Source organism: Brachyhypopomus gauderio, chromosome 14, assembly GCF_052324685.1.
Source record: "Brachyhypopomus gauderio isolate BG-103 chromosome 14, BGAUD_0.2, whole genome shotgun sequence".
NCBI lineage: Eukaryota > Metazoa > Chordata > Actinopteri > Gymnotiformes > Hypopomidae > Brachyhypopomus > Brachyhypopomus gauderio.
This window is the reverse complement of record NC_135224.1, coordinates 17,474,459-17,492,229: the sequence shown is the minus strand read 5'-3', so window position 1 is coordinate 17,492,229 and position 17,771 is coordinate 17,474,459. Positions and strand designations below refer to the sequence as shown.

Sequence of the window (17,771 nt, the reverse complement as noted above, 5' to 3'; positions counted from 1 at the left end):
ATACTAAAATATATAAAACATTTAATATACTAAATATTACACTTCATACACTCATCACAGAAACACAGGTGTAGAAGTTTGTGGGAGGATGGCGCAATGTTATTATGACATCACAGTTACCCATAGTTACCGGCATAGTTACCCATAGTTACCCTATGTATACAAAGTCCTGTTCGGGTTCATTAGTTCATTACCATATTCCGGCAAGACGACGATAGGATCAAAAAAAGGCGCGTCAGGTCAAACCGATATTTACGCACAGCGAATAAGACATGGATCGTTCCCTTTCTCCTAAGGGTAAGTCACGCTACGCTATTTTTTCAGTATCGGTTTACAGGACGTTATTGAATAGAAAACATAAGCACATTTTTCCAAGACCGACTTAACCCAAGTTTTTTGGAGAAGCATGACTAACCTATGTTAGCATTGCTAAATTATCTAGCTAACGTTAGAAGACATTAGCGCCATTAATACTAATTTATTTAACCAGTACATCATGGGGTGTGGTGGTTAACGCTGTCCGGGTCAGGAGCATTTGACACGCAATTAAATTGATTATTTTTATACATTTCAACTGAAGGTGCAAAGTTAATGAAATCAACACATACTGGACAAAGATAAATGGAACACATTCAACATTCAAAACATATTATTACCCAACGAAATACTCGAGCTCAGTAATTTCTAATCGTTTTAAACACCGCAAAATCATGGACGGATTGTTCTGAGAGACAGACTGCATTAAATATCCTACCTGCAGCAGAAACCAGAAAGGGCTCTTTAAATTGAGAGCGATGTGCGGCGTGTTCATGAAGCTACTGAAGCATTGTGATTAATTTAAAAACGCTCCTCCAAACTTTCCATATGCAGAGAAACTGCCAACGTCTGAGCAGTAGCCGCTTGTCCTTCTGTTGACTGCTTGCTCGCTTCGTAGCAAAGTGACGGCTGATATTGTACTCTTTGAAAACTGCAACCGTTTCTTGTCATGTCAGACATACAGCCGTTGATCGGACCTCCGTGAAAAAATATTTTGTTGTCCACTTTTTTTTTTAAACACTCGGCACTCCGTGTCCACTTTTCTTTTCTTTGCTCCGCTCATTTTTACCGAAGGGCAAAACGGCAGCAGGAAAGTTCCACTCCAACAGATCAATGTGTCTGGACTAATGCGCTATATATTGGGGGAAACGAGGATATTGCAAATGAAAGGGTGAAAAGGGGAAATGAATGACGATTTTACTATAATTTAGACACGTTCGGCGGGTCGGATTAAACGTGATTTGTTGGGGGTGGCGAACGTAACACTCGTGACGGAGTGTTTTTTTCAATAGCCCTGAAATAAATGCTCCGGTTTAAAATTAATTCTCCCGTCAAAATAAAAAAAAATTTTTAACAATATATTCTGGGTCCTTACAGGACTGCGTTCGGGTCCGGATCCGGACCACCGTCCGCCTGTTAGTGGTCTATACAAACTAAATTGTGTTGGGTAATTTCCACTTCCAGTGAGCTAACACATCCTATCTTGCATGTATCTTGCGATCGCAATTACTACTACAAATAACGATACACACACTATATTTGCTTATATATATAATTATGATATATAATTATCTGGTGTCTTAGTAGTGAAAGGCATGGGAGTTTAAAATAAACTCTAGCTTCCGAAAAAAGGACGTATTCAACAAAATTTCACAATAGAGCCAATGGATGGGACTTTTAACTTTTTAAAATCCACCTCGCAAGTAGGAGCAATCCACCGAACACAACGCGAGCTGTAATCTCGCCACTCCACAAAACACCCCCCCCCCCCCCCATGTCAAAATAAATGACCCCCAATATAAATGATGCATTATGTTGCTAATATTATGTTATATGGCTAATGTTAAAATAATCCTAATGTTACTTAAAGGTTACAAAAACATTGTGTTCTCTTCATTTTAGCTGAGGGCAAGGGGAGCAAGCCCAGGAAAGTGGCCCAGTTCAGGCAGAACTCTGTGGTGCCTGGACCCTCCAGGTGCAGGGACTGCAAGGCCACTACAAGCAGAGCCTCTTCCAACTCTGGCACACCAAGTCCCAGGAGCAGAAAGATCAAGAGTGAAGGAGACAAAGAGGACATCACAGTTTTGGTGCCCGTTGGATGTGGTGAAAAGTCCACACACACCTCGTGGCCCAGTGAGAAAAAGAAGAGGAGGAAGCGCTCTGCCCCGACTGAAGGTCCCGTGGCGGCGTCCCGCTCCTCTGCAAAGCGAGGGAGAGAAGAGGAACCCCTGAGGCAGAGTAGGAAGAGAACAGGGGATGCTCCTCAAGACTTGGCACCCCACCCCATGGAGACGCAGGCGAGGAAGAGGAAGAGAGAGGAGGAGTGCCTAGGTCTGTCTAGAGTGACACCCTCAACACTACCAGCATTTTACACCTGCTGAATTTTTTTTGACTGAATCTTATGTTGTACAAGGATGTAACTTTTTTTGTTTCATGTAGAGAGCTTCACTTCACGCTACACTTTGGGAGATCTCCTGGGCACAGGAGGATGCGGCGCAGTGTATGCAGGAGTCCGCGATGCTGATGGAAAACAGGTGAGCATCAGCACACAATACAAGAATGATTGTGGGACCTAATTTCTATTTTAGATTGTGATTAGAACTTTGAAGGAGCTATGAGTTTTCCCTAGAGAGCCTTTGTTATTCACATGGCAATCAAGTGGTCAAGTCTAATGTGCCTTGACCTTTTTCCACTTTTTGAACACAAAGATCCTGATTATACAATGTGATAAGCTTGACAATCTGTGGATGAGTATTTATCAGACTCCAGATTTATGAGTTACCAGAGAAGCTGTGGCTACCATCTTAGATATGTTCACAGCTTCATTCACCAGGCAGTCAGGCTCCTCAACTCCCAGATACGGAACTGACACACACCAACACTGATCTGACCCCACACACGCACAAAAAGACTGCACTGAACCCCCCACCAGAAATATTTGCTGCTCTCCCACAGGACCTAATAACTACCTCAGAACCACTGTGTTCATGTATGACACAATATATCACTCATCTCCGACACCACTCACACCACATTGCACTGTACCAGCACTTTACACCGTCATGTCTGTCAGTTGTCTTCGCCTGTTGTATTTATTGTATTTTTTGTAGTGTTTTGTTGTGAGATTGCCCCATGCTGCACATTTTGCACATTCTTGTACTGCTACCCTGCCGCACTTTATGTTGTCTGTTGTACTGTTGATTTGTGTTGCACCATGGTTCCGGAGGAACAAAATTTCATTATACTGTGTACCTGTACTCAGATGTAATGACAAAAAAAAGCCACTTGACTTGACTTGACTTAAATGTACTGACTGTTTTGTGTAAACAACTTCACTTGCTGTGTTTTTTATGTGACCAGATCGCCATTAAAATTGTGCCAAGGAGTGACAAAGAGCAGTTCATCACTGTTGTAAGTCCAATATCTTTACTTATGTAATATTGCAACAATGTCTGGAACTTTTTAGATGGGTAAAATTGCAAAGGAACTATAAACGCAAAACTGTTAATTTTCCATTCAGTGACTCCTTCCAACACGAATAGAAAACAGTTCACTTTTTAGATTCAGGTTTCATCTAATGATTGGTACCAATTCAGATCCCTTTAATGTTAACCTGCTAACTATAATTCTACTGTGAAACTTCAAACGCATACTAACCATGAGTTCCTTAATTTTAGCCTGGCGAAACTCGCAGTCTCCCCCTAGAGGTGGCTTTAATGGAGATGGTGTGCAAGCCGCCTCATTGTGAGCATATTGTGGAGCTCCTAGAATGGTTTGAGTGCGAGGACTGCTTCATCTTGATTCTGGAGCGACCCATCCCGTGCATGGACCTGTTTGACTTCTTGGTCTTGCACCAATTCCAACTGCCTGAGCCACAGGCACGACTGATCATGCGTCAGGTGGTTCAGGCTGTCCTTCACTGCCATGACCGTGGAGTTCTACATAGAGACGTCAAGGCAGAGAACCTTCTGGTCAACACAGACACCCTTAATGTCAAGTTGATCGACTTTGGTTGTGGTGATCTGCTTACGACCGGACCATACAGGCTCTTTAAAGGTTATTCACCATAGGAATGAAATGTGCACCTCAAGTTAAAAAATGGGATCAAATTAGAGACTATTATAAACTTTTTATTTTGTTACTGATGATTTTCTCTCGTTGTCTCAGGCACCAAGTTATTCTCCCCACCTGAATGGCTGGTTGATAAGACGTATGAGGGCCGTCAAGCCACCATCTGGAGTCTGGGTGTGCTCCTCTACATTCTTGTCTGTGGAGCTATGCCCTTTGAGACGGTGGAGGACATTGTTGAGGCAGACCTGTGCTTCAAGGGAATCCCATCCAGAGGTGAAAAGGCAGAAGCATCTTTAAGATAACTAGAAAGTCTAAATTGCAAAATGATCATTTATGTAATCATTTCATCTGGTAATGTAATACACAACCACAGATTGATAAAATGGACTAATGAAGAATGGAGAATTGGCAATTCAACATTTTGTAACCGTCTTAAAATTATAAAAAGACTTGTTCAGTCTTTTTTGTTAGTGGAGGTTTCTGTACAGTTCTGTCATTTAAAAACGTTGAATAAGCCATTAGAACAGTCAGATCAGAGGTTTCAGATGGTAACTGATTTCCTTTCTCAACTAATTCCGTTGCTACACACACAGAGTGCAGCCATCTGATAACATGGTGTCTGCAAAAGGACCCTGAAAAACGTCCTGAGCTCGAGGATGTTCTTGCACATGAGTGGTTTTTAGAAGGACTTCAGAACTAATTCAGGTTAGACAGGGAGTGTAGAGGTAAATGGTACTGGGCATGAGACTAGAGGACAGTGCAAAATTAAATTGCAAGGTGCAGTGTAATATTGGATGAGCTTATCAAGTTGTTGCTTATGGACCAGAAAAATCTGGGTCAGGCATAGTGTACTATATAACAATTGAATGCTATAAGTGGTATATGCTTATATGTAGTACTTTATTAATCGAAAATGCAATTTAGGATTGTACTATCTGTACTGTTCCTCTATTTATTCTGAGTTCTAAATGGTTTTTTTCCCCCCAATTCCATAGATTCAGTTTTGAGGACCACATAAACCAGCAAACCTCTGGACGGCATCAGAAGGATGAGCAGCTTGAGTGTTTGGGACAGTGAAGATCCTGCCTTCCAGAAATAAAAAAAAATAATGTGCAGTTTGTGGTCCATGCCTTGGATTTTATTTTAGAACAAACACTTATGCAATTGCTCAAACAGAATGAATACTGTCTTCTTGGATATTCTTCAAGTGATCTACTAGAAACTGAAATGAAACTGTTGGGTAATATATAATGTAATATAATTGACATTGTCTAAGATTCTTAATGTGTTAGATTGAAGTGCACTTGGTGAATGTCAAGTTGGGTGATATTAAGTTTATTATGAATAATATACACTGTTCAAAAAATGTCAGTCCAATTTATTTATATAGCGCATTTTACAACACATGTTGTCACAAAGCAGCTTTACAATCGTATGGGTCCAGATCCCTAATGAGCAAGCCAAAGGCGACAGTGGCAAGGGAAAAACTCCCTATGATGGTGGGGATTAGGAAGAAACCTCGGGAGGACCAAGACATTTGGGAACACATAAAGGGAACACTTAAACATCACAATGTAACTCCAAGTGAACCACACTTTGGTGAAACCAACCTATTCAGTTAGGAAGCAACACTGAATCAATTTCAGCTGCTGTTGTGCAAATGGAACAGACAACAGGTAGAAATGAGAGGCAATTAGCAAGACGCCTCTTATAAGAGTGGTTCTGCAGACCTTTTCTCTGTTCCCATCCTTTCTGGCTGATGTTTTGGTCACTTTAGTTCTCTCACCATAGAGGTAGCATGATGCTGTGTCTACAACCCATAGAAGTTGCTCAGGTTGTGCAGCTCATCCAGGCTGGCACATGAATGTGAGCTGGGGAAAGAAGGTTTGCTGTGTCTGTCAGCAGTGTCCAGAGCATGGAGCAGATACCAGGAGACATAGAGGGGGACGTAGGAGGGCAACAACCCAGCAGCAAGACCACTAACTCCTCCTTTGTGCAAAGAGGAACAGGAGGAGCAGGTGTCAGAGCCCTGCAAAATCACCTCCAGCAGGCCACTAATATTCATCTTTCTGCTCAAACTGTCAATTTAATGGGTTAAAAACCAAATAGAAGATTCAACACGAGTTTCAAAATCTCAAGTCTGTCAAGTGTGTTGCAGATCCAGACCTGGACAGACGTCCCAGGTGACCCCGACCTGTCCCAACAGCCCCACCTCCTCCCTCCAACGACGCAACCCCAAGACCAGCGAAACCTCTTCCTCCTCCGAAGCACCCGGTCAGCCCAGTGGCGTCGCACACGGGATCACGTGACGTGCAGGATGCGACAGACTGGCCAAGCCGAGAACTGATGGTCTGCGACAGCGAATCGTCCCTGCCCCCGCCTCCAGAGGAGTGGTCGATGGTTCTGGCAACAACCAACGATCAGGTGACGTGCCCAATGGTGGAGGTGGCGGGGCAGGACGAGCCTATGCTGGTTATGAGAACATGGACTTTAACGGACTCACAGAAAATCATAAAGCAATCCGGACACCCCAAGGACGTGGGGGGCTGCAGGTTTGCGGATGAACTGGAGTTGTTTTGCCGTGAGTTCAGACCGACATCACATGAGTTGCGACGTCTTCTGTGCCTGAAGCTGGAAATAGATGTGGCTGGATGGACTGGCCAGCTAAAAACAGACGTCTGACCAACACAAAGTGGACACATGCATAAATCCAGCTAAAGAGGGTGAGTAACCAGAGGACACAGAAGCAAGAAAAAGAAGCGCATCAAACATACCTAGCCAAGCAAAGCGATCTTCAAAAGTTGGCAACCCAGGGGTTGACTGGTGACGATCCGGAAGGGTCAGGTAAGACAAACTGTTCCCATGCTTTGCAATGAAGAAATGCTTTCGCTAACACATGCTGATGGTGTTGATAATGATTAAATGCTTTGCAATGAAGAAATGCTTTTGCCTATAGACGTAGATGACACGTAGGTAAAGTGATTAAACCTGCTACTGAGTTTTTGCTAAATAAATGTGTTTTGCCATGTGACGAGACATATGAACACATTTGAACAGCATATGCACTCTGTGTGCTGATAACGCTGATGTTTCCCACAGCAGAGATAAGCGAGCTCCTATCGACAGCAGACGCCTCTGAACTGTCAGAGCGGGCGGGAGCAATATAAAGGGAGGGGGTATTACTGCTAAAAATTTGGCAGGCCACCAAATGCATGCTAAGTTATTGTGCAAACCTGTTTTCTGTCACAGGTCGGTGTAAGGGGCCTTGCCTAAGCCATGGGAAGGTCTGCAGCACAACCTGAAACCAGGGGATTGGGTGGTCGTGAAGGGTTTTTAGGAGGAAGAGCTGGTGAGCACAGAGGCTGAGTGCATGGAGTAGGTTGCATCCCAGCTCCTATAGGGTGAAAGGAGGGTGTTCGGGGTGCCTCAGTCGAGTGGGAGGAGTGCAGATTTGGTGTGCACGCACTCCAAGCACAACAGCTGTCAAGAAAGGTCAACGATCACCCACCATGAACCCTGTGCTCTTGCTCATCCTGTGATGGAGCACAATGCTATTAACGATTCGCATGATAACATCTCTGACATAATAGAATTATGTTGATTATTTAGATTTTATTCTGTGTACCTTGTTTGCTGTCTCTCCTGAGTTGTGTCTTGCAGGAGCGGCCCTTACACCTAAGAACCTCACGACGACGACCAATGACATTCTGCTAAAATGTTCTGATGTTGATTCTTATGATTTCTCTGATGTTGATTCAGTTAAATAAGTAATCTTTCAAACAATGTGGTAATGATGTAACTTGTTTGGCCATCCATGGACTTTCTGTATGTGACGCTACGATCGAAAGCCTGCAATGGAGTGATCTGAAGTTGATGTACTTTGTCCATAAAGGACAGAAAGGAGGGAAATATGATGGAAATTTTATGATTTCCCTTTATGCCAGGCTTTCTTAGTATATATTAAACACATTAGATGTATATGTTAGGGCTCTTTGCATATATGTGTGTTAATCATGGCACTGAAGCCATCCTCATGGGTTCAGTAGGCCTCAGAAGTGTAGTGCCGTCTCTCTGGACGGCCTCGGCTCAGTCCTAATCTGATGTTCCTCTGGTGTTCCTAAACTGACCTCGCTGGAAGCGCCGGCCGGTCCCCCCTAATCTCAACTTGAAAGGGGCTACGGCGGCACTCAGTCCATCATGCCATCACGAGGATGCTGAGCGTGGATGGGACATGCAAGGGGAGAGGGCAATATACATTTGTTAAATCATGTGTGATTTACGTTATGTTTACCCAATCATATTCTGTTAATCACCTCGTGGACACTGTGTGTGCTTATGATTAAATTATAAAAGAGAGAGTTTGGAGAGGGGAATTAGCTCTTTGTGGCAGACGCCTTGTGCGTTTGTAACAGGGGTTTCTGGAATTAATCCATACTTGCTTAATTAATCCATATTTGCTTAATAAATTTATTTTACTCCATCTTAAAAAATAAGAGAGTACCCAACTGCTTCTGACTTTTATTGTGCTTAAGAGTTACAGAATTTCAACCACAATAGTCTTTCCCCCGTGGGACGACTGGAGTCTTTGCCAAGGTATGGGATAATGCAAACGGGTCAGTTGCAGCTCGTTCGCTGCGTGTGTCCTTGTCATCGAAGCGTAGATGCTGCATGATGTCCTGGAAGCGGTTTAGCGACATAATCTTGATGATGGAGGGCACTGCCAGTGTTGCAGACCATGGGTCATGCACCGCTGGAAGCCGGACAGTCCCTCGCAGGATGAGGATTGCAATGAACGCCATTAGTTCAGGGAGGTCCATGAACCAGTTTTCATGCTGTGTCTGGTGTGCATGCTGGACAGTCCACTCCTGTATGGTCTGAAGCATTTCCGAAGAGATGAAACAGGAAACTAAGTGACAACACTTTTCTGGCAAAAGCAGTTGGCTGTCCATTCGTGGGATGGCATTCAACTGGGCTGTGATGCCTTCCGTGATGTCTTCTGATATGTTCCCCACACTGCCGTATTTTGCCGTCTCCGTCAGCTGCTCGCGTGTCTCCATGCGACCCCTCTTTTCTGGAGGTGATTAAGTCTCCTCATCTACAGGACCATACATGTTTGAGATTTGATTAGTGAAAGGTTGAAATAATGTGAAATTCACATATTTGAATTATAATTCCAAAACACCTCAATAAGCCTGTTTTGTACTTATGTAGGATTGTTTTCACACTGCAGAAAATAGCATTTTGATTAGTCAAAATAGCTCTGATTTTTTAAACCTTATTTGAAATAGTTTTTGTCTTTTGAAAAACTGCCACTAGGTAAAGATATTTACATAATTTTATACAAAAAGACCCTCAGCTACTTGAAATAGAATAATATTCTAGAGAAGGGAGAAACTGTGGTCCTGCATCAACAAGACCACCGTTTCTGCTTCTGCCTTGAATCCTTTCATTTCATTAAATCTACCACCAGGGCAAATGTCACTTCGCCATCCACTTGTGTAGGAGCAGGTGACTCCAGACAGACTGTTGGAGCAGCTCCCCGTAGTGCTTGGCCTAACATCCCGAGCATCGTGCCAGCAGCTTCTCCACCTCCCTCTGAATCTCCACACATGTGGAATGCCAGGACTCGTCTGCCACCCATCACCAACCTGAGTGAAAATACTAAGAAGCTCCTCCAGCAGGGAGGAGCTCGTGAACAGGTACACTTGTGGGGTGGGGAGATGGCTCTGTTCTGCTCCTTTCATAATCTTAATGAAGAATCATTTTGGCAGTTCTGTTACTGTTTCTGTTTCTAAGGCTCCTCTCGTTTAGATTCAAATGGAGGATATTTCGATTGACCTGGAGGTCTCTGCTGCTGTTTCTACTGTGACCAGTGCTCCACCTTTCTCCCGAGGAGCTGCTACCCCTGAGGATAACATCAACGGTGAGATCAGCAGGACACCAGTAACAACGTGGATGGGTGAACAGGCTTCAAGATCCCTCAAGATTGATCCCAGATCTACACCCCATAATTCTGACATGTGCATCTACTGTGAACATGCAAATAAGTGTTTTTTCCAGAGCTACAGAGATGCTTTGGTGCAGGTATGTGGGTGCTGGAAAAGTGTCTTCTACGGTTTGTGTCATGTACTGTATTGTGAAAAATTGCATTAGCGATAGTTTTAGAATTTGTTTTTATATCCATATCAGAGATCTGTCACTCGTGATATATGAGGAAAGGAAAACTGAACAGAGGGATGGAAAGGAGGAAAAGAACAGTGAGGTTCAGGGAATGGCACATAGAAAAAAGAAGAAGTGGTGGAGGAGGTGAGGTGTAGATATGAACTTTTACATGGAGCCGTTCTCTCTTTTTGAAATCTCATCTGAGGAATGGAAGTGAGACTTTGAGTATAATTTATGAAAGCAGTTGTGTGTTTCCAGGCATTAAGATGTGTGTATTCAGCCATTAAGATGTGCAGTGCAGTCGTCCTTCCCTTACAAACCACATTTGTTCTGCGTTGTTACAGGCTTCTATGTTTCCTACCTTGCGTTGGAGCACGATGCACTCCACATGCCAATATCTGCCCAGGACACAGATCAGCAGCTTGACGTACACCTACCTGTTGACCCAACGAAGGAGCAACAGAATGTTCCATTCAATTGAACTGCAATACAAAGTGCAAAATGTTTTTTGTTTCGTTTTATTATGTAGAAGTTTAATGAATATGGAGTTTTGAGTTGTTTATCAGTTTGTTGCCTTTTGTGATTGTGAAATTAGTAGTTATTCAGGTGGGGGCACGTTTACACCATATGGTGGTTGACACAATTTTAAGATGCGAGTAAAGGCACTGTGAGTTGATGGTGTAGGCAAAGCAAGTTTAATTATATACGTATATAATTTATACAAAGCAGTAAATTAAAGTGCTTTACACAGGAAAAGGAGCTTATTACAATCCGAGATCTATCCTTGGGAATGTCATTGCTAAAAAATATAATGAATTTAAAAAAATAGAAATTGAAATCAATTTAACAAAATCAGACCAACAAAAGTTTTAAAATAATAAAAAATAGATTGAGAGAAATAAGACATACGAATTAAAGACGATAAAATAATCAGAAAAAGTTTAATAATACTGGAATTAATGCCACATTTTAGTTAATGTTTCAGTACCTACAAAATATATACAATATCTACCCTGAACCAAAGGCCTGGCCAAACACGGATGTTTTTAACTTTGATTTGAAACCATCTAGCATTGCAGCTCTTTGTAACTGGGTGACAGAAGCAGCAGACAACATGGATGGTGCCGTGTTCTCTTTAATGTCCATATTCATGCTCAACGTGCACAACACACACTCAAATATATTAAAGAAAAGAGGAGAGCGCAGAGCACTAATAGAAGTGCGTAAAGCACAAGCGTCACTACTAACTTGGCGTCTGTGCAGGACAGCGGGAGAAGACGTCACACGCAGCCTCACTCCCGACAGGCACAAGGAATGCACAGCACCGACCTGCAGGACCTGTGGGCTTGTAAGGAGTGAGAGGGAATTAGAGACAGGTGCGTGTGATAATCAGTAGGTGGGGGATTGTGACCAAGGGAGTGAACGATACACATACACACTCGTTCGATACACATATTAATAATATAACTAGGGTAGCGTTCTTTCACTTGCGCAACATTGCCAAAATTAGAAACATATTAAATATTAGTGATGCAGAAAAACTAATCCATGCATTCATATCCTCTCGTTTAGATTATTGCAACAGTCTCCTAGCTGGATGTTCTGGTAAATCGATAAACAAACTCCAGCTGGTTCAGAACGCAGCAGCACGAGTTTTAACAAAAACTAAAAAGTTTGATCACATTAGTCCCGTACTATCGTCATTACACTGGCTGCCAATTAGATTCCGTATTGACTATAAAATACTTTTATTAACATATAAAACGCTGCATGGCTTAGCTCCAGACTATCTTAGTGAACTTATTGAACAATATAACCCAGCGCGTTCACTTCGCTCGCAGGACGCAGGGTTATTAACTGTTCCTAGGATCAAAAAGATCACAGCAGGTGGAAGAGCCTTTTCTTTTAAAGCTCCACAATTGTGGAATAATCTTCCTGCCTCTATTCAGGACTCAGACACAGTCTCAATGTTTAAAACTCGATTAAAGACTCATCTGTTTAGTTTGGCCTTTGATTAATCTGTTACATATTTACTACATCTCGTATCTTTTCTCCGAGGTTCACCTGGAGAGTAACATTGCAGTCGGAGCCTACAATACCAGCATCGCTGCTCCGACACGGAATGAAAGCCTGGCGTTCATCAACAGACATTTACAGTGACAATATCATAACCCAGAACTTTCATTTTTACCTTTACTTAGTCTGATTGTGTGATTTGTGTGTGACTTGTGTATTTGTCTGTATTTTGTGTAATCTGTGTGTTAACGGGCCGCCCAATGGAGGATGGGTTCCCTTTTGAGTCTTGGTTCTCCCGAGGTTTCTTCCTATTCCCCACTATCTTAGGGAGTTTTTCCTCGCCACTGTCGCCCTTGGCTTGCTCATTAGGGTTCTGGACCCGTAGTATTGTTAACCTTTTAAATCCTGTAAGGCGCTTTGTGACAACATGTGTTGTGAAAAGCGCTATACAAATAAACTTTGATTGATTGATTGATTGATTGAACGGGAGGTGGAGAGTCGTGAAGTGGGCGTCTCCCCTATGGAGCTGGACCGGCCGACCGTGACGATCTTCTGTCCTCTTGAAAAACGGTTCCATTTAGAAACAGCTTTTTGTCATTTGCACAGTAAGGAAACAGGTTTCTGTGTACATTGAAATTCTTACTTTGCTCCTTGGCAGGAATACCAGATAGAAAATTAAAAGAATTTACATTAAAGCAAGAACAAAAAGCTAAATAAATATAAGGTAGTAGACTAAAATGCAGTAATGTAACTTGAAAGATGCAAAAATACTTTGTCAGATGAATGATGTACTATGTTGAAAATACATAAAAATTTGCATAAAAAATGCAGTACATTCATCTTGGTGCGTTGTGTTCATGTCACCGGTGGGCGTGGCCAATCAGGGAGTTAGCCACCTGAGTGTTGTTTGTCTCTCTATGTACCAGTTGACTGCATGTTATTGTTTCCTTGGATTAAGTCACAGGTTTTTGAGTTAGTGCACTTCATTCCATTAAATCGCTTCCTTATTTTTGCTCTTCCCTTGCCCCTCTCAGTGTCATTATTTGATTATCCAATCTCCTCAGACAAACACTGGGCTTTAACTTTCACCATAGGGTCTGCAGCAGTTTCTCCCACTACCAGAAGAGCCTCTCTGACTTGCCCAGCCTGGTACCTTACTGCCTGAACGCTTTTTATGTTTCAGGAGGATCTGCCATCTTGGGGGGGAGGCTGAGAAGAGTTCGAATAATTTCATTAAATATCCAAAGTAGCCAGTGGCATCTGCTGAGCTCCTAGCAGCATCAACAACCACCAGATTTAAAGTGTGGGCACCACATGGGACAAAGAAGGCTCGTGAGTTCTGCTGAAGCAACCTCGCCTGAACACCTTTGTTCTTTCCCTTCATATTGGCACCATTGTCACAAGACTGTCCTCTGCAGTCCTCAAAGGGAATGTTAAGCTCCTCTAGTCTTTTGAGGATAAGAGATGATAAACTTTCTCCCGTTGACTTCTCTGCTACAAGAAAACCCATGAAATGTTCCTTAATGTGTGGCATGTCTTTGAGAGATACATGCCTGACAATGACAGAGAGTTGTTCCTTATGACTTGGATCAGGGGTGCAATCTAATATAATGGAGAAATACTTTGATCTCTTCCACTATATTTTCCAGTACTTTTCCACTGATGCACTCTATCAGTTCATTTTGGATTTTTTTGCCCAGGTAATGTGTGTGACTGCTAGTTCAATTTTTCACTCTGACAACATGATGCTCCATTACTGGATCAAATTTTGCCATAAGCTCCACCTCTTTGAGAAAATTGCCATTGTCTGGTTTGTTTAATGTGTTAGTGGATCCCCTTAAAGCCATGTTTCTTTCAGCTAGGGACTGAATTATTGCCACCAATCTAATAAGCACTTCACGCCACTAATAAGAACTTCAGGCAATTGTTAATGAGATCAAAGAATCAAAATACTTCTCTGTTATAGTTGACTCCATTCCAGACCTTGCTCATGTGGACCAACTTACTTTTATTTTCAGGTTTGTTAATAATGACAGACATGTAGTTGAGCGTTTTCTAGCTTTTGAGCCTATTGGAGAATCTGGGCCTAGACTTATCCAACTGTAGGGGCCAGTCATATGATAATGCAAGTAACATGTCGGGAAAGTGGAGTCCAAGCTCATCTTAAACAAAGAAACCCTTTGATTTGTTATGTCCCCTGTGCAGCACATTCACTGAATTTAGTTGGTGTCAATGCTGTTGGGCAGAAGCTGGACATTTTTTTGACTTTGTACAGGCAATGTACACATTTTGTGCATCATCTACACACAGGTGGGGAAAGGTTTTCCGTGATACTGATATCAAACTCACACTGAAATCACTGTCAGGTACTCGATGGAGCGCACGAGCTGAGTCAACTAAGGGCGTACTCACACTAGGCTCTGTGATCCGGGCCCGGGCACGGTTGCCTGCCGAAGCACGGTTCGTTTGGCTAGTGTGAGCGCTCCAAACGTGCCCGGGCCCGGATCAGTTAACCGTGCTCGGGCCCGCTTGAAGAGGTGGGCCAGGGCACGATTCATGTGGACTCGGGCACGGTTCGCTTCTAGTGTGAGCGCTATCGGTGCCCGGGCCCGCTTGGTGCCTCGTCTGATTGGTTCATTTTGCTGGAACTCAAACATGACGTCAGTGATGCGACGCTCACATTAAACAGTCATGGCGGCAAAGCGATTAGCAGACAATCGTTGTGTTAAATGATCGATAAATCTGTGCTTGCACCGTGTTTCTGCACTCCCAAAACGACTTCAAAAATACAATAAAAAGAGAATCGTGAACTCCATAGTGTTGTGCGAGCGCGCTTTTTTTCCAAATAAAGTCACGTTGTGGTGACGTAAGCGTGCTCGGGCCGGGTTGATGAAGCCAGTGTGAGTGCAGGCCAGAGGGGGAGGGGGGATAACCGGGCCCCAGCACGGAACCAGCAAACCGTGCCTAGTGTGAGTCAGGGGCGGACTGGGGAGAAAAAGTGGCCCGGGAGTTCCTGACAGACTGGCCCACTATATATATATATATATATATATATATATATATATATATATATATATATATATATATATATATATATATATATACTGTATATGAATCTAGTGTGTGTATATATACTGTATATGAATCTATACATGGCACGTAGTGTATATGATGGCGTTTATTGTCATATGGACAATATTAATTCCAGCAATATTATGATTACAAAGCCATATAGTGGCTTTTAATTAGTCCATCATAAGACCACCAAACAAGTTGTTTTACGCAAAGTGCATCCTAAAGAACAACCTACAACTCTAACGTGGATATTTCTTCCTCTTACCTATTTGTGGTGGTTAGTTTTAATCTAAGAATTTCAATAGCTTAAAAAAACAGTGCACAGTGCTCTGGAACCTTTAAGACCGCCACTTGCGTCCGTGTTAACCGTGTTAAGGTAATTTGCACATGGTGCCTTAGACGTTGCAGAGGCGACAGCAGTACATTTAAAATAACACGTTATCTACAATTTAAACTGCTGTATGTTTTCGTAGTCCGGCCCGGATTTTCTGGGACAAGTTGGATTATTTTCTGATCTCCGCTGCATACCGTCAGCCCGCATCAGCTGGCCCGGTCCAACTCGTTCATGTGTTTACAGGCCCAGTCCGCGGCCGCGCTGAGCAGGTTAGTCTGACTGGAGCGGGGGAGGTAATAGGCACCGTTAAACAGCAGCGTGACTACGGGCCGGGGCCGCAGTGCGCGGCAGTGGCTCCTCCATGGGCTGAGTTAAACCACCGGCGGCCCACCGGCCCACTAACCCATCGGCCCACCGGGGAAATCCCCGGTAGCAATGTATGCCAGTCCGCCCCTGGTGTGAGTACACCCTAAGGCTCTTTGGAAATATTATGCACAACTTTGAGAGGCATTGAATGATATGTCTAAATATATGGAGGAGAAATGTGTAACTCGAAGTGAAGCCTCTGCACTCTGTGACAAATTGGACAAGTTGGAGATGGCCTTCATAGCATACTTCTGGGACACAATACTACAGAGGTTCCAAGCCACAAGCCTGCAGCTGCAGAAGCATGATATTGACATATGTACAGCTACACAACTTCTCTTGTCTTTACGAGACTACGAGATAACTTTGAGGTGTTTGAAGGGGCAGCTTTAAATGTCACCACTGCGGTCTCCCAAGAGTACAGGCATGACCTCCAGCATACAAAGAAGCGGAAAATTATGTCTGATGATAGTGCAGAGCCAGGTGTAGCATTTAACGGAAAGGACAAGTTTCGGATCGAAATTTTCAATGTTGTCATTGACAAACTTGTGTCCTCTCTCTACCACCGTTTGAATGCATACACACACTTAACTGAGCTATTTGATGTTCTTTTCATGCCTGACAATATGTCCAACAGTGAGCTCACTTTAAAGGTTAACTCACTCGCTGCAGCATATCCTTCAGATCTGAACATGAGCTTGGCTGATGAATTGATACGATACAAATCATTCATAACAGAAAAAGAAAAACATCCTAGTAAAATGCTCAAAACCATGATAAATTTGAATTTACAGTCAACCTTTCCAAATGTCTACATAGCACTTAGACTTTTTTTGACTGTGCCTATCACAAATTGTTTGTGCAACTCTTTGCCCAGGGGCCCAGACCATCCTTAATCCGTCCTTGAATAGCACCTACTAGGATTGGGCAGTATGATGACAGTATTGTAAAATTGTGGCAGTATATTAAACACGTGATGCAACGTGCCAAATCTGTACTTTGAAAAATTTGGCGTATTCATTAAAAACATCTGTGGGAGAGGTCAGCAGTTGGTTATGGAGTGGCGGTTTTCACTAGGATCATACAGAGAGGAAAAAGCCATAATGACGACGAGTGCTAGTTATGAGTGAAGCGAACTGGTTTCAAAGAAAAACACGACTGCTACAGATTGGCAGCATTTTGGATTTGTTTCAAATTATAAGACAGAGCCAACAAACCTATATGAGTCAGTGTGTAAGATCTGCTTATAAAAATTCTCTGCCAAAGATGGAAACACACCAACATGCATTCTCATATTAAAACGAAGCACCCTTCAATTACAATTCAGCAGATGCTAGAAAAGTCCCGACTCAGTTACCACTTTAATTGGAGCTTTTTCCAAATACAAAAAATACAAAAGAGACGATAGAAGGCGATTACATTAGCGACATCTGAAGTTTCTGCTTATTGTAGAGTCTCTAATCAATGAGGACTAAGGCCTGCTTATTTAGTTGTAGCGGATACATATGTTAGTTTATGGATTATGAACGGGGCACCATCCTGATTGCTCAGGAACCAGTATTGTGATAACGGAAATAGGTGGAATATGGTTTGATCAGTCATATTACTAAAGGGTTAAGTTCTGGTTCCAGTGACCTAATACCATCGACCAAAATATGTATTTACCACCGTGACCAGATTAATGAATAAATGTCCAAATTTATTAAATGGT

The 17,771-nt window shown here is 42.8% G+C and overlaps 1 protein-coding gene across 3 annotated transcripts; it reads left to right on the top strand.

Moving 5' to 3' along the window:
• Nucleotides 1-200: 200 nt before the first annotated feature.
• On the top strand, nt 201-5,260 carry LOC143475309 (serine/threonine-protein kinase pim-1-like). 3 transcript variants are annotated; one of them, XM_076973127.1, is made up of 8 exons: nt 201-297; nt 1,939-2,367; nt 2,476-2,570; nt 3,397-3,447; nt 3,714-4,092; nt 4,204-4,380; nt 4,701-4,812; nt 5,103-5,239. In XM_076973127.1, the coding sequence occupies exons 1-7, from the start codon at nt 273-275 to the stop codon at nt 4,805-4,807; spliced, it is 1,263 nt and encodes a 420-aa protein (XP_076829242.1). In that variant the 5' UTR covers nt 201-272; the 3' UTR covers nt 4,808-4,812; nt 5,103-5,239. The 3 variants fall into 3 exon arrangements, with proteins under 3 accessions (XP_076829242.1, XP_076829243.1, XP_076829241.1); XM_076973128.1 differs by lacking the exon at nt 4,701-4,812 and having other exon boundaries at nt 5,103-5,260; XM_076973126.1 differs by lacking the exon at nt 5,103-5,239 and having other exon boundaries at nt 4,701-5,092.
• Nucleotides 5,261-17,771: the final 12,511 nt, after the last annotated feature.

Bases quoted from the DNA above. Each gene is read 5' to 3' on its own strand.
- LOC143475309 (XM_076973127.1), top strand. From the start codon at position 273: ATGGATCGTTCCCTTTCTCCTAAGG. The intron at 298-1,938 runs GTAAGTCACGCT...TCTTCATTTTAG, and splicing joins TCGTTCCCTTTCTCCTAAGG to CTGAGGGCAAGGGGAGCAAG. The intron at 2,368-2,475 runs GTCTGTCTAGAG...TGTTTCATGTAG, and splicing joins GAGAGAGGAGGAGTGCCTAG to AGAGCTTCACTTCACGCTAC.